Raw genomic sequence first — 15,148 nt, 5'->3', positions numbered from 1 at the left:
TTGGGGCCAGCAACACAAGATACCTTACTGGTTCTCCTCTCTACCATTGACGAATCTTGACAAGGGAACCGTGACCAATACCATAAGGATGTAGGGCTCTCAAGTTTCTCCACGGTGACGTAATCAGCATTCACTCCTTGAACCTTATCCGCTCTCACCAACTGATTTATAATATAGACCTGATAGTTCACCAATATTTCATTTGTTGGATGTTCCCACCCTTGAAATATTTCTTCAGGGAAATAATCAACCTTATCGGAGAACTTCACCTTCCCTTTAACTTTAATAGGATCCACAGGTCCCACGTTGGTCTGGATATAAGTTCCTTCAGAGGTGACGTGAATAGATGTCTTCAATTTTGCCAATGTTGGACATCCTAGTAACAGCGGGACAGTTAAACAGTCATCAGTGACTATAAACTGATCCTTAATAGAAATATCAGGTGTAGTAATACGTAACATAACCGCACCATATATCCTCAACTTACCACCATCTGCCACGACAATGGGAGGGGTAACCGTAGTATCGATAGCACCATCCATACCAAGCCTCTCTAATGTAGATATAGTGACTAGCGATAATTCGGCTCCTGTGTCGAAGAGCGCGGTAATAGTCTCTCCTTCAATCTCAACATCCCCTATAACCATAGCCATTTTCTCCTTACAAGATAGATTAAGGTGATACCGTTCTTCTAAACCCTGTAGACCACCAGAAAGTGTAAATATCCTGAATGGAGAATAAGTAGCACAATGCACCTTCGCCTTATCTGGGCGATTAGTTCTCATAGGGGATGGACTCCTTGAAGACGTCAGACCTTTGATTCTCCCTCTACACACATAGGCCAAATGACCAGCCAAACCGCATCTGGCACACGTAGCCCTCTCAACTTGGATCTTGCAGTCATCCAATCTATGCCCTGGGCTCCCGCACCTTAGACACCTCTCATCTAAATCCCTGGGTTCTTCAGCTGTGCACCTTTTTGCAGAATGACCTTTACCCAAGCAGCGATAGCACTTGAACTCGGCCTTATCTTGCCCCATGGCAAAGACGTGACACCTTCGCATACTGCTTGCCGAATCTTCACTATCGGATGCATGTAGAAGTGCTTGTACAAACTTCGATCCTTTTCGGTCATGACTAGGACTCCTAAACCGCTTTCTCTCTTCAGGTTCATAACCATTTCCCATAGCGTAGTCTTCATCAATCATCTTCGCTATTTGGTACATACGCCGATGCTTGGTGAGAACCTTCTCGCGGAACCGTTGATAGCTCACCTTAGGGTCTGATACATAATCATCCAACTTGATTCGCAATTCCTTATCCGCTAAACCCGTATATAGCCTCCACTTTAGCATATACTCCAAGGGTGGAGCACCCAAATGATATAGCTCAGTAGATAGCCTCTCGAGTCGCTTAGCAAACCGATGAACCGAATCCTTACCTTGCGTACATAACTGGAAAGCCCTATTGGCACGCTGTAAGTGCTCGTCGGTATCATATATCTTCCTAAACCTTCTGCAGACCCTTTCCAAATGATAGGCGAATGACTTATAGCATCTGTGCGGGGGACTATCTCTATCAGTAACCTTACCCCACACATCCATATCCGTGTGGTGTTTCAGCCACAAATATTGAACCACTTCAGAATGACCTTCAGTAGTTCGTTCCATTTCTTCGATCCATGTCGTACCAGACCGTATATCTTCTCCGCCATTATACCTTCTTGCTGGCCTAAGCTTCATAGCCATCTGCTCGGCCGAGTCGTACTCCTTGTAGTGGATCTTGGTCCGACACTCTCTTGTGGCACAGACATCACACTTCCGAGAGGATCGTACAACCCTACGTACTGGATGGAAGTGTCCACCGCCTGTTAGGCGATGCTTCACCCCATAATCACTATCCTCCGAACTCGAACGATCTACTCGATTGCTCGATCTCGGTCTCTTACCCTTACTATCCGAGCTCGAATCCGAGGATGTCGGGTCGCTCGAAGGGGATCTTCTCCTCCTACTTCTCCTTCCACCATACTTATCCCTTCTCGATCTATCACTCCCACTTCCAGAGCTCCCATCATAAGGGTTGTATCGCTTTCCACTCTCTCCATATCTCCTCTTATCATTTGCAGTATCCCTCTTATTCTCATCGTTCACCTTATCTTCTTCATACTCTTCCTTTCTCTCCTGCTTATTGTCAGAGGCGTTATGGAGTCTCTGTTGCCCGCGTTGATCATCGTTGCCGTCCTCGGGGTAATCCTTATTGGTAACCCTATCAACACGTTGATCTTGAGTTAATTCACCGTCTTCCTGAGCGTCCCCAGGTTGATCGGTTGTAGTTGACAAGAATGGCTCATGGGGGCCTTGGCCGTCCTTGTCTTCTACTTGAATACCTGAACACTGAGAAGACCGATACTTATCGATCACCTGAGGTGAACAGATAAATGGGGAGGAAATCATCCCCTTAGTCGATTCCGGCTCAAAGCCGTATTTACCTTTTTCCGCTTGCAAAATAGTAGTTGAATTAGACGAACTGGAGGACGAACCTCTAGTCCCTTTGGTTACAGTATGACATAGTAGTGGTCGTAGTTGAACTCCTGACTGCATAACCGTATAGTCATCTTCCCTACGACTTGTCTTGTCAACAACCTCTCCGTAACCATCCTCACGAGAAAGTCCTTCTACACCATATGGGGGGTGGTCGGCATTAACAGATACTCGAGTACCCGCTTGTCCATCAATCTCCGAGGCACGACCGTCGATCATAGAATAATCGCTCAGAGAAGAGCATGTGGAACCGTAACCTTTGAACCCTTCAAACTTCGGGCAGGCTACCGCCCCAACCAATACTCGAGCACCCTTCGCTTGTTCATCACGCAAGCATACTAGGTTTGGTACATTGTCATCGCTTTCAACAAGGCTACGCCCGCAGGCGTCATCGGCGGGTTTGACGAGGCAGGGACGCACCGACCAATGGCTCCCATCTAATAACGACAACCTCGGACCTGTTCCAAGTGCATAGGCTGGGAAACTACCTAGCATCTGTACCCTAACTAGCCTTCCAGTGGGCGTGACATCATCGCAGATGGCATCGAGAGGATGCCCGTTTCCACTAGGAGAACCCTCACAGGCGTGATCTAGAATGCACTGTGAAGACCCTAAGGAGTTGGGGAACTTGGCGGGCACGCAGCCAAACTCCTGGTGTGCTCGGGGGTACTGACCTTGTCCATCTGACCGTACCCTGGACCTATGGCTCCTTGCCCAACGCCCGGTCCACATAACTCGGATCAACGGGACGATACAGGCGCTAGCGTCCTCTTCCAAACTACGGAGGGGAACGCCCTGAGTTACAAGGGCGCGAGATGTGGTGATATCTACCACCCTTGATGAATCTTCTTGTAGCTCACCACAACTATCCGACCTTACTGTGACCTTATAGGGCGCCTCAATGACCTTATCAGCCCCAAGTTGGGCCAGTTTGTATGCCATAAACGCCAAGCCACGTAACCATTCACAGGAATCCCTTGGTAGCCCCATATCTACCCTTGGATACCATACCTTCGGTAGCCTCGCATTAACCACCATGGGGATGAACCCATGCTGTCGCCCTTGCTCCTCTGGACCATCAATGATGTCATTTATATCACCAATAGGTTGGGGGGGCTCCACTTCGGAACTTGCCAATAAACCGAGCGGCCTTAGAGCCTCCTCCAAGTCAGTGCGGTTGTTAGATACATTCTTCTTGATACCATCATACCCCAAGCTCCGATCCAACAAGATATCGGTCGATGTAACCCTTCTCACAGACCTTATATCACCAGTAACCGTAGATCTGTAGTCGGGAAGAATCCCGGTAGAATACGCGCAGCGGTGGTCCTCCCTATGAGGACTCGGGTAACTAGTGGGAGTAACCGAGGTACCATGGGTTGACTCCCTTTCTGCACACTGCGCATGAGAAGCATGACTCGTCTTTTCCTTAACACGTCTACGACGTACCTTGACTATAACATCAGTGTCACGATTACGTGGCACTTCGGTAGTCTTTCCTGAACGTGTAACAACCATTCCGAACTCAGATAACTCAAAGCTAGACTCCGTTAATATATATCGACAATCCGTAGCGACAACCTTAGTCCTCAGATGACTCAAAAACCCTAAACCCATAAGGGTTCGCAAAACCATAGCGAATGATCCAGTGCCCAATAGAGTGCAATCAATGGCCGCAAAACTATAGCAACACAATGAAGACCCTATTATCCATATCCTCCTCATATAGATATGGATCCCTATGTAAGCTAGTATAAGTCAGTAACTAGTAAAAGCCTTGTATAGAACTTATACCGGACTCAACTTAGCCTAACTTAACTTATAAAAGCCCGTACGTAAACACACAGCAGCGTGAAAGCAGCACGCATGTACATAAAGTAGCGCTCGCCTATGACCAGCATCACAGAATCCTTAGTGTCATACCTCGCGCCGTACGGACGCGCGCATTGAACCGGGGTTGTCACGGCCACAACGTGACGTCCTAACCACTAGACGATACCGACTGTACACATTATATAGACAAGGCAGATTTATGGCAGATATTATCTGCCAGATAATACATACTATATGCTATCCAGTTGATGTTTGTTCCTTGCTCAGTGACATTGGCGCCAATAGGCGAAGATGGAAAGTCTCGCCAGAGGCTAGGGTCAACTCCAGAGGAAGTGATTCGATGGGCGAGCGAGCTTGGTCGCTCGCAGGTGCTTTAATAATCCGAGGATTCCGAAGGAAAGTTATTAGTAACTGACAGTTCTTTTAGTGGACTGGGTGACGGGACAGACCCGTGTGAGACGTGAGTCGTTGATACGACACCACCTAGTCGGGCAACTGTCCCGTGACCGAAGCTTCAGGGGGGAGCCCTGCAAGTCTTCGGTCCTCTCCACACCACCTAGTCGACTAACTCTATCAAAGTTCCCCTGGTTAAGTGTACATAGTTAGAGGATCACCGGAGCCATAGGCGAAGACGTAGCCGATTTCATGAGCTCATCATGGAAGATACGGGGTAATATCAAAGCTGCGTGTAGATCGCTGAAAAGCCTCGCGAATTAACAGTCACTACCCGGATTTGAACCGGGGTTGTCACGGCCACAACGTGACGTCCTAACCACTAGACGATAGCGACTGTGCATACTATTTAGACAAGGCAGATTTATGGCAGATAATACATACTATATGCTATCCAGTTGATGCTTGTTCCTTGCTCGGTGACATTGGCGCCAATAGGCGAAGACGTAGCCGATTTCATCAGCTAATCATGGTAGATACGGGGTAATATCAAAGCTGCGTGTAGATCGCTGAAAAGCCTCGAATATTAATAGTCACTACCCGGATTTGAACCGGGGTTGTCACGGCCACAACGTGACGTCCTAACCACTAGACGATAGCGACTGTGTACATTATATAGACAAGGCAGATTTATGGCAGATAATACATACTATATGCTATCCAGTTGATGCTTGTTCCTTGCTCAGTGACATTGGCGCCAATAGGCGAAGGCGTAGCCGATTTCATCAGCTCATCATGGTAGATACGGGGTAATATCAAGGATACGTGTATATTGCTGAAAGCCCTCGCAAACGAGTCATCATAAATTGATCCAGGATTGTCACGGTCACAAGGTGACATCCTAGCTACTAGACGCCAGCGACTACATTCATCCAACTTATTTGGTTAAAGCAATTTGCACGCTAATGAATTAACCATGGATATTGGCCTCGTCCATGTAGTCACCCTCATTGTGCTGTCGACGGCGTGGATCTCAAATCATCTAGAATAGCTCAATTCGAGACCGACATTTCCTGTCGCGCGCCGCGCGGGCCTCATTGAATATTTACGACGGTATCGGCTGATTAGGCGATGTCGGTGGGCAAAGAAGCCCGGGGAGTGACTACTCAATTACGAGCTTTGCCAACATTCTATTTGAATTGTTGCTTTGTTTATGACAAGTGAACTGAACAGGCTACCTCTTCCTCTCATCACGGGATATACTCCGAGATGTCTAACTGAGTCCAACTACCGAAGAGAAGGTGAAAGAAATGCAATTCCCACGCCCGACCCAGTCGCCATACAAGCAATCATTCATTCCCCCCAGAGATGGACAAAATCCCCTGTTTTCACAGCCCTAGGAGGCTTCCTAGTGAATAACACAAACTGTCCAGACATCAACAGGAAAACTTGAGCAGACAATTGAGTTCACGAAATTTGCTCAGTGGGTCTTCATAGCGTCCAAGACGGCCTCGCATAATTCTGCCTTTTCAACACAGTTAGCGCCCTACAGCAAACTTGGTCACGTTGGAGCTAGAATAGATAACGTCCTACTTTAGTAGAGTCCACATTGAACAGCCGCAAAGCATGCTTCAGTTGCTTAACGGGCAGACCTCCGACAAGTTCATCATCCGTTTCTGAGAAAACATTCCCTCCTGGTACCGACAGAGCTCGATTCCACTCACTCTCTCGGCAGCCGAGTTTAGCTTTCAATTTCAGCCACAATGCAATGTCGTCGATCTCATTCTCGCGGGCCGAATGCTCCATGCCGGGATACCTAAGCATTGAGTGGTCGGCAAGGAATCGTTGCAAGAGCCGTACCAAACTAGAGTGAGATTCTTTGCGCCGAGTTCACGAAGATGGTCTATAGTCTCCTGAGCATACTTAGGAAGGATAACTGGATCGCTGGTACCGTGGCATTGGATGACAGGAGTATCAACAGCATCAGACGCTAGCCGGAACCTGAAGAGGTCGTCAACAGAGTGCTAACGGACTATGCTCACTCATCAGGTCGAAGAACACAGCCACTCATTGAGACAACACCACCGTAGCCACCCTGCTGCAGTCCAACCCAATAGGACATCGTGCCGCCTTGAGAGAATCCCGACAACACCTAAGAAGTATATCACCAACTTCAACACGCTTAAATGTCGCTACTATGTCCTTCTTATCGATACCGGACTCCTCCATCTCCTTCTTTACCATAGCCTCTATCCTAGCAGCAGACTTCTCTATACCACGCGCCTTGCTATTCTCCTTGCTTGCGTCTGCCCCCAGGGCTTCAATGTCATACCTTGTAGACCAATGTTGCGCATGCGTGCATTGAGATGTGCTCACCAAGAGGGCATTGGAGCACCGTAGTTGAGCGTAACCGGCATCGACTCAGCCGTGGGGAGGATGAAGCGAGTAGTAGGGAAACTCTTAGACCAGTAATGAGCTACATCGAGCCAGCCATTCGCAGTGTCACCGAGGCCGTGAATAAGGAACACTGCGCCTAAGTTGAGGAAGAGATGGTATGGGCAATGATCGCATCAGCCTACTATCAACTCGTCCTTCTTTGGGACTGAGAACCAATACTTTGCCGTTTTCTCGACTGCTAACATTATGCGACATCCTACTTGAATACGACCGACTGTGGGAGAGTATCGAGGGAAATGAAGGTCTCAATAGCCTGCCAAACAGTGGGAGGCTACTCTGATGTAAAACTGACATAAGTCCTGCCAACCAGGACGTATCTTTGCCCAGCTGGAAGCCTTCAAAATCGTTTTCAAAGCTACTCTGTCTAATTCAACACGCTCATTGAATGAAAACGAAAGAAACATGTTTCACAGCGAACTAGGGGTAAGAGCTGCTATAAGACTCCTCCGTAGCGCACCCATATCCTGCAAAAAGCACACTGTGGTCTGCATTGGGTGTTATGGTAGGCTTACATGAACATCACCTCTTACACGGAATATAGCGGCGGCGTCATGGAGTTCCCGCACTGTCAATGATTCCAAAACCTCACTTGTAGATCCTGAGAGATGATTGAGTGCCGCTCTCCGATAGAACGAAATTGGAAGGTAACGGAGGAAGGCGGCAGCACAATTCAAGAGAGTAGACCTCAAAAGGTTAGCGGATCAAAGCAATCGTGGGAATACTATGTACTATTGCGTGAATATGGAATGGATAAATGGAAGGTGCCGTCACCAGGGATCGAACCGGGAACCAGACATCTCACGTCCTCGCAAGCCAAGCTTAGCTTTGAGTTTCAACCACACAGCGATGTGTCGGATCTCGTCTCCGCAAACCGAATGTTGCATGCCAGGATATCTGAAGGTTCACGCTTCCAAGATACGGAATAGGTAGGAATGATGACATCATCAAAGTAACATCATCAAGGCCAGCTTGCTGTAGATGATTTAGAGTAGCAACAGCTGTGTTCGAGTTGACCATCATGTCCGAGTCACCATGACAATGTATGACTGGGGTTGACTTCCTTGCCGAAGGAGAAAGATTGAAACTGAAAACACACACTCCAGTAACAAGATAAGATATCATATTATCAGCCATATTGCGCGCGGCGAAGATTTCTCATCACGCAATTTCATTGGAGTAACTCGATGTAAGTAGCTCAGCTACCGAAACATCGCACAGCGAAGATTCCAAGATAAGATACGCTCAGGAGTATCTTTGCAAACAACCAACCTGTGGGCCCTTGGTAGGTATCCACTCATCGCAACCACACCAGCATAACCCTCATCGTCCTGCAGGCCGACCCAATAGGACATCGCCGCACCTTGTGAGAATCCAGCCAGTACCTACATGAACCTAATTCGTATCTTGCCAATGTGAGGTAAATATACTCCCTACAATATCTTTCTTTTCCACGCCTGTCTCTGCCATCTGCTCTGATATGATCTGTTGGATTCTCGCTGCCGACTCTTCAATCCCTTCCACGCTGGCTTCCAGTTTAGATGATGAATCCACCGTTCGAATGTCATACCTTGTGCATGCGTGCATACCCACTCTTAACGCGACTTACCCTACCAAGAAGGCATCGGAGCGCCCATATTGACGGTAACTGGCTGAACCTTCGCGGTGGGTAAAATGAATCGGGTCGATGGGAACTGCCGAGACCAGATACGCGCGGCATTCTCCCATCCTTGTGCTGTGTCTCCAAGACCATGTATGACTACCATCAGACCTGATCCGTATCTTACGTTGACGAGGTTAAGATACTGAACATACTATTGATGTGGCCGTCCTTTGGGCTCAATAGAATCGTTGTACCGTTTTCTCGAGTCTCAGTTGAATGGGACATCGTCCACAAAGTACGTCTGCTGCGAATGCTCGAGAAGCTTCTTGTGAAACTACTCGCCGCGAGGTATCCAGAAGCCAACCGTGGAAGATACGGAACAGCTCCAGTGAGTGCCCGTGAACTCAGACTCATAGACCACAAATGAATATGCTTATCACACGCTTTCCTAGTATGAAAGAATTACCCTTGATCGGCCTACCAGAATCGGGCAGATGTACCTTAGCGCAGCCGAAAGATTCACAGCCCTTCCTCTGAAGCTACCCCGTAGAACTCAACACGTGCAACTGACTGAAACATAAAAACCATGGTTCATGTCAATTGAAAATTGTTTGATTATTTTTCATCAATAATCTATTAGTTGTCCCGAGAAGATGTTATATTATGTCAAAAAGATACACCAAATGAATTAACAGCAATATCCTAAAAGTACATACCAGTACTGCGATACCACTCCATTCGGAATGCTCCTCCCTTTTCACTTTGTCTTAGTCTATAGAAACAGGGAACAGATCGGCAATGCCTTGGGGCTCGTTCATCGTCGAGTTGTTGCAGTTTCCTAGTCTGAACTGTTCCAACGTGACCATCAGTCCAGCAACTCTTGGAAGCCATGAGACAATAAATTTTCATTAGGTCAATTTGCAGACATCGATATTCAACAGCCACGGTCATTGACAGTGATGACCTCATCCAAATCACCTTGACAATGCAGCAGATACGGAAAAAGTGATAACATACGCGCTGTGGGACATAACGAAGACACTGGTGGAATATCCGAAAGTTAACCATGAAAGATACGGAATAGGTTCAGTGAGTGCCTATGAACTCAAGAGCACAGACGAGCAATGAATGTATTTAGTATACGCATGATAATTATTGGCATTTATGAATTTATCAGCATTTCGTGGGCTCCAAAAAGATCGGAGACCAGTGGCTCGTTTGTGAAGGCTTGCAGACACCCCGACATGACATCACCAATACCTGAATCAAACGCCGCTGCCAGGCATCAAACCCGAGACCTCAGCCGACTTCCATGAAAGCTTTCACTGGATGCTCTCGTACGAGACCTTGAAAAGTGGGCGTCGGTTCGTTCTGACAAAATATGTCCACAATTTATCGAATCTTAACCACATCTAAACAGTCGCGCTCGCCAAATAATACCTCCTTAGCCCAGAAAACTTCCAATGCGTTCCGCAAGGCAGATGGTCGAGAGAACCCGCGACTCTGAAGGTCCACCAAAGACATCCATAATTTCGTGGCGCGCGAGAAATTGAGACCAACTCACCGATGCCGTCCACGCTGATGCCGGGGAAGCGCTTCGCTGGGAAGGAGTCGGCGCACCCTCGGGACTCCAAACCATATCGAGAGTATCACACATGCCAATATCAGAGAATGGCGTCCCTATTTCTTGTATGCCCGGTGGTAAATCTTGCTCATCTTGCATTTCCTCAACGCAGCTGACTCTTCTATCCGGCGTGAAGGGCGGCATGAAGCTCACCTAGAAACCTTCTTCAGTCCATGAGCGTTACAGACCTACTGTGTCCATCACCTCACTGACAGACCCAACTCCAATAGGACTGAATGTATGACCCAGTTCTTGACTTGCTATAGGCATGATAACACTCCCTTGGTCCTCGTCCTCCTCATGCATTTCATCAATGCTCCGTAACCTGGTGGCTATAAAACCCACAACATCATCCGGTGTTAAATCAGGCATCCCTCCATTTCGTTTCCGATGACTTCTTTTCTGTCGAGTTGGAAGCAGTGAAATTCCACCAATATCGGCGCCTGCAAAAAACCACAAACAGTAAACATGAATTGCTTCGCTCCGTCCAACACTCACCTTTATTTCGATCAGCTCTCGTATTGCCGATGGTCACCCGTCTTCGGCGTCTAGAAGCTACTCGGGCCACCACCTGCCGAGTCGTCGGTGGAGCAGCGGTAGAGAGCAGTCTAAATCGCGGGAATAATACCATCACACGGGATCGAACCAGCGCCTTCCCTACCCTCGAAACTCCCAGCCATCATCACCGCCATTACCGATTGGAGTTGCCGCCGCCGATGAGATAAAGGACTGCAATCGCCAGCAGAATAATTTCGTGGCGCGCGGTAAATCTTTCCTACATCTTGGACGCCATCATCCAGCATAGTATCAAAGACCCCTCTATCTGATGAGCTGCTTCTCCTCCCCCTCTTCTGTCCCGAATGAGGACCTTCCGAATGGCCCCCACCCATCGAGAAAGCACTCGAAGGGCGACCCTGTGACAGTTCTAAAATGAGGGTAGTGCTCCCAACAGCTTAGAGGGTATCCAACCTCGGAGCCGATCTATTCTCATAGCACTATCATCATGGTCATCAACGGCAAGGTTGACTGATCGTATTGGGGATTCCATCGTCTACAAGGAAGAAGGTGAATTCAAGAGGCGTAGAGGAAAGAGAAGAGCCTCCATAAATGAGTTGGCGTTCCGACACTCCAGAAGTTATGGTTGAAGAATTCCGAGAGTACAAAGTTGCTCCCACCATCACCACTAGTGGTATTACGATCCACCACACGGTCGCTCCGACTTACCCCTCTTCGAGCACTGCCCATGGCGACTGCTATGAAGTCATCCAAAGGCGTGTTAGCATGCGAGAAGGGTGACACGCCTCTACAACCAACGATGAGGTATCACCATGTGCTGGTGTACTTACCTCGAAGATGGGGTCATGTGCTCCATTATAGCCTTCAGAGCTGGTGACAATAAGTGGGCATTCTGAAGGTCCCCGGTTCAATCCCTGGCTACAGCATCACACTACCTCTCGTAATGCATCAATAGTCTCCGCTTCAGACCAACCATCCGCTTCCTCCGATATAGCTGGTAACGACTCTGCCGGAGGTCCACCACCCCTGAAAACACTCTCATCACAGCTCCGACCGCAGCGTGAAGATTCGGAATATGAATTGCATGTAATCAGACATGACAGGCTCAGAGTGAATACCTCCCTCTCTTTTTTGATGACTTCCCACGAGCTCCTCCACCAGCTGCCCAAGTAGCAGATGCTGGATTCCGAAGCATCTTCCCAATGAGGCCCTGGGCCATGCTCTCCACCACTTCCACTTTCATCATGTGGAGACGGGAGAGACCCAAAAGGAGGGGACCAGATACTCTGATAAATGAAAGCAGCTACCCGGCGAGATCTGACAGCGGAAAATACGAAATAGGTCAAATAGCAGAAGACGCAGGAAAGGTTGGAAGGTGGAAGATACGGATGATATCGGAGAGTGAACGATATAGTGGCAGTTAAACACTCCTCAACAGCCACTTATAGTATTCAAGAGGACCTCAAATAAGGTTCCCTCAATGGGATGACGATAACAACTGAAGACTACCGAATATACACCGAAAAAAAACAATACTATAGTAAGTAGAAGATCCCGTATCTCCTTAACTACTACTTCAGCTCACTTGACATCACTACCCTCGCTGCCTCACTGAGCTTAACATCAAGGGCAGCCTCTTTACTGAGGCCTTTCAGAGCATATGCTAACCGCCATAATACTACTAAGGGAGAGGGATCTGACCAGAGAGGAGATGTCGCAACTAGAGTAGACAGTAATGCACTGTCACTATACATGGAGGGATTAACTACACCATACAGTAGGAGTTATATTATCATCAGACCACCACTACAGAGTGCTGCATACCACTATGACTGCAACCCTTCCCCCCTACTACCATCCACCCCTCTCCTTTGTCTCGGAGTCCTACCAACTGCTGAGCCAGGCATATACGGATATTATCCTACCACTTCTAACAGACTTCACAACACACTACACAAAAGGATACCGAGAAACTCGAGTAATGGCAGCAATCATCGACATAGTAGTAAAGGGAGACAACATTGTCACCCAAGTACTATACAATAGGTCATTACTGGTACTAGCAATATCATTGAGCACATATATGGACCTCATCCCAAGATATAAAAAGTATAATAAAGTCACAGTAAGAGCAGATACTGGGAACTTAGGCAAGAATGACGATTTAGTAGTAATAGTAGCTATCGTACTCAATGATGACGAGTATTATGATAACGGTAGTAGTAAGGAACAGGAAGTCCTAACAATAAAAGCCTTAAAGCAGCAGCATTAGATCCACCGTCATCATCACCACCATGGGCACTGCAACTATAAATATGATAATACTACTACTATGCTGTTCATGAACGTTGAAGATCTTATGACCGGGAAAAACAACCACGGGAGATAAGAAGATGAACGACTCATGTCATAGTAGTAGCAAAGTTAATAGAAAATTACGACGGTTGTTGATAGTAGTAGTGATGATCCGAATACCCCATGTTCCATGAGGAAGAAATAATCATCATAGCAACCGAAACCATAAAGCTTATTGCGCATTATTATTAGACTAAGGCTGCTGCCTCTGATAATGCAGCAATCGAGGAAGAGCATAACGATAGAGACACCTTATAAAAGGAGAAGAGGAGGAGGAGGGCACATCAATAATCTCTAGTACATGATCATCGACTCCCACAATGTAATCACCATAGAGCTCTGTTACTAGGTACCGGCTCCAAAGAACTTGTCGTGAATCGTCTACTAGTACTACTGCTGAAAGTAGTATCAGGTGTGGTATCAAAACCCGTCGAATATGCTCTTGTAGGAGCTACCAAATGACCTCCTTTCTCCTTTCCCAAAAGGTCAATCTCTGCCATAGCCATAGATCCACTCCTAAGCTCACGCATGAATGCTGGCAAGTCCTCATCATCATCCTTGATGCCTATCATGTTGTTGTTGTTACCAGATGCTGGAGAACTCATTGGACTCGTACCCGATGATATCGTACTTGTCTCCGACAATGAGTAAGACTCCCCACCAGTAGAATGCTTATGCTTCCTTTCAAAGACCTGCACCTCGCAGGAATGACCACATATAGTATGCTGGGGAGTAGCCAAAATTCTAGTGACAACCTCTGGATCCTCCATCACCACAAAGCCGACACTCGGTGGCCTCACTCGGACGTTCTTGTCGTTACTCATATCACCACTAGAGCAAGAGGAGGTCGTTCGAGCTTGTCGATGCAATACCAGGATATTAGTAACCTGTCCCCATAATGAGAAATACTCTCTCAGCTTAGGAGGGGACTCGAAGCCCAGCTTTTGAATCTTACGCACTGTGAAGACTCTCTTCTCATCAATGTTACTCAATGATCTCAATACATGCCACAAGGGCACACCATGGTCAGGGAAGGTAGTCTCGGTAATCGTAGGGGATGCCGAAGGCTGCTGCTGATTTGAACCACCAGTGACGACCGAACGATAGCTGGGCTTGGACGGACCCTCCATAGGAGCAGCAACAACAGGTACATTAGAGTCTGTTATGAATGATGATGCTGATACTGTAGGTAAAGTAGATGGCATGTTAGTAGTAGACATACCACTAAGGGTGGCCAAGAGAGTGTTGGAGGCAGCAAGACGATCTGCCAGGCTATCTACTTGAGTAGTAAGAGTACGATTCCTCTCACGCTCAACATCAACCTCGTCTTCCAAGCGTTGGATCACAGACCATAATCGAAGAAGTAGATCAGAGGATGGTGGTACGCCTCCAACAGCATATGGTTGCTGATGGGAGCGGCCACCTAGAGATGATAGTTGGGCTACCGGGGCTGGGACATTTGTCCTTTGCTGTGTGTAAGAAATGGCCATTGAATGGCAATGAACAATAAAGAAACTGACGACAATCACAATACACGAATCCTCACTAAGAGTACCCGAAGGGAATAGACTAGACTTTGCATGAGACAAAAGAAGAGGATATCATTAATATCTATGATACGCTAGCGCTAGCTGAGATATCTTGGCCGGCAGCAGCAGCAGAGCTGTCCCTCTTGTGAAGGGATGAGGTAACTTATCTGATCGACAAGTTCACTTCTGAGTCCTTCCACTCGCATTAATGTGGTTAACAAAGAATACTAGTCGTCGTAGATCTCGTAATATCTCCCGCTAAAGAGAGTACCCTGCCTAAGCTAAGTCCTGTTGTGCAACA

At 47.4% G+C, this 15,148-nt stretch overlaps 3 protein-coding genes and 2 non-coding genes across 5 annotated transcripts; all 5 read right to left on the bottom strand.

Moving 5' to 3' along the window:
• Positions 1 to 166: 166 nt before the first annotated feature.
• Positions 167 to 653, bottom strand: Pmar_PMAR029466 (hypothetical protein; the record flags this gene model as incomplete). The annotated part of the gene is made up of 2 exons (XM_002784491.1): positions 167 to 179; positions 220 to 653. The coding sequence occupies 2 exons, from the start codon at positions 651 to 653 to the stop codon at positions 167 to 169; spliced, it is 447 nt and encodes a 148-aa protein (XP_002784537.1).
• A 121-nt stretch (positions 654 to 774) lies between these two features.
• On the bottom strand, positions 775 to 3,482 carry Pmar_PMAR029465 (hypothetical protein; the record flags this gene model as incomplete). The annotated part of the gene is made up of 9 exons (XM_002784490.1): positions 775 to 828; positions 998 to 1,146; positions 1,178 to 1,282; positions 1,451 to 1,557; positions 1,720 to 1,867; positions 2,012 to 2,386; positions 2,627 to 2,977; positions 3,029 to 3,335; positions 3,420 to 3,482. 9 exons carry the CDS (start codon positions 3,480 to 3,482, stop codon positions 775 to 777), a joined length of 1,659 nt encoding a protein of 552 aa, XP_002784536.1.
• Positions 3,483 to 5,091: 1,609 nt separating this feature from the next.
• Pmar_PMAR029464 lies at positions 5,092 to 5,163 on the bottom strand. The gene has a single exon. It is a non-coding gene; the product is annotated as a tRNA-His (tRNA).
• A 194-nt stretch (positions 5,164 to 5,357) lies between these two features.
• Positions 5,358 to 5,429, bottom strand: Pmar_PMAR029463. Its single transcript has one exon. It is a non-coding gene; the product is annotated as a tRNA-His (tRNA).
• Positions 5,430 to 6,246: 817 nt separating this feature from the next.
• Positions 6,247 to 14,808, bottom strand: Pmar_PMAR029462 (acyl-protein thioesterase 1,2, putative; the record flags this gene model as incomplete). The annotated part of the gene is made up of 26 exons (XM_002784489.1): positions 6,247 to 6,312; positions 6,360 to 6,442; positions 6,491 to 6,582; positions 6,627 to 6,767; positions 6,809 to 6,918; positions 6,963 to 7,098; positions 7,143 to 7,299; positions 8,026 to 8,117; positions 8,164 to 8,307; positions 8,493 to 8,605; positions 8,658 to 8,790; positions 8,835 to 8,991; positions 9,290 to 9,362; positions 10,132 to 10,194; positions 10,264 to 10,326; positions 10,388 to 10,600; positions 10,640 to 10,890; positions 10,946 to 11,055; positions 11,227 to 11,372; positions 11,672 to 11,750; positions 11,794 to 11,855; positions 11,899 to 11,989; positions 12,082 to 12,249; positions 12,539 to 12,626; positions 13,782 to 13,883; positions 13,950 to 14,808. The coding sequence occupies 26 exons, from the start codon at positions 14,806 to 14,808 to the stop codon at positions 6,247 to 6,249; spliced, it is 3,792 nt and encodes a 1,263-aa protein (XP_002784535.1).
• Between the last annotated feature and the right edge of the window lie 340 nt (positions 14,809 to 15,148).

This window comes from Perkinsus marinus (assembly GCF_000006405.1).
Source record: "Perkinsus marinus ATCC 50983 genomic scaffold scf_1104296935218, whole genome shotgun sequence".
NCBI classification, from domain to species: Eukaryota; Perkinsozoa; order Perkinsida; family Perkinsidae; genus Perkinsus; species Perkinsus marinus.
The sequence above is the reverse complement of the archived record's forward strand: the minus strand, read 5'-3'. Positions and strand labels throughout refer to the sequence as shown.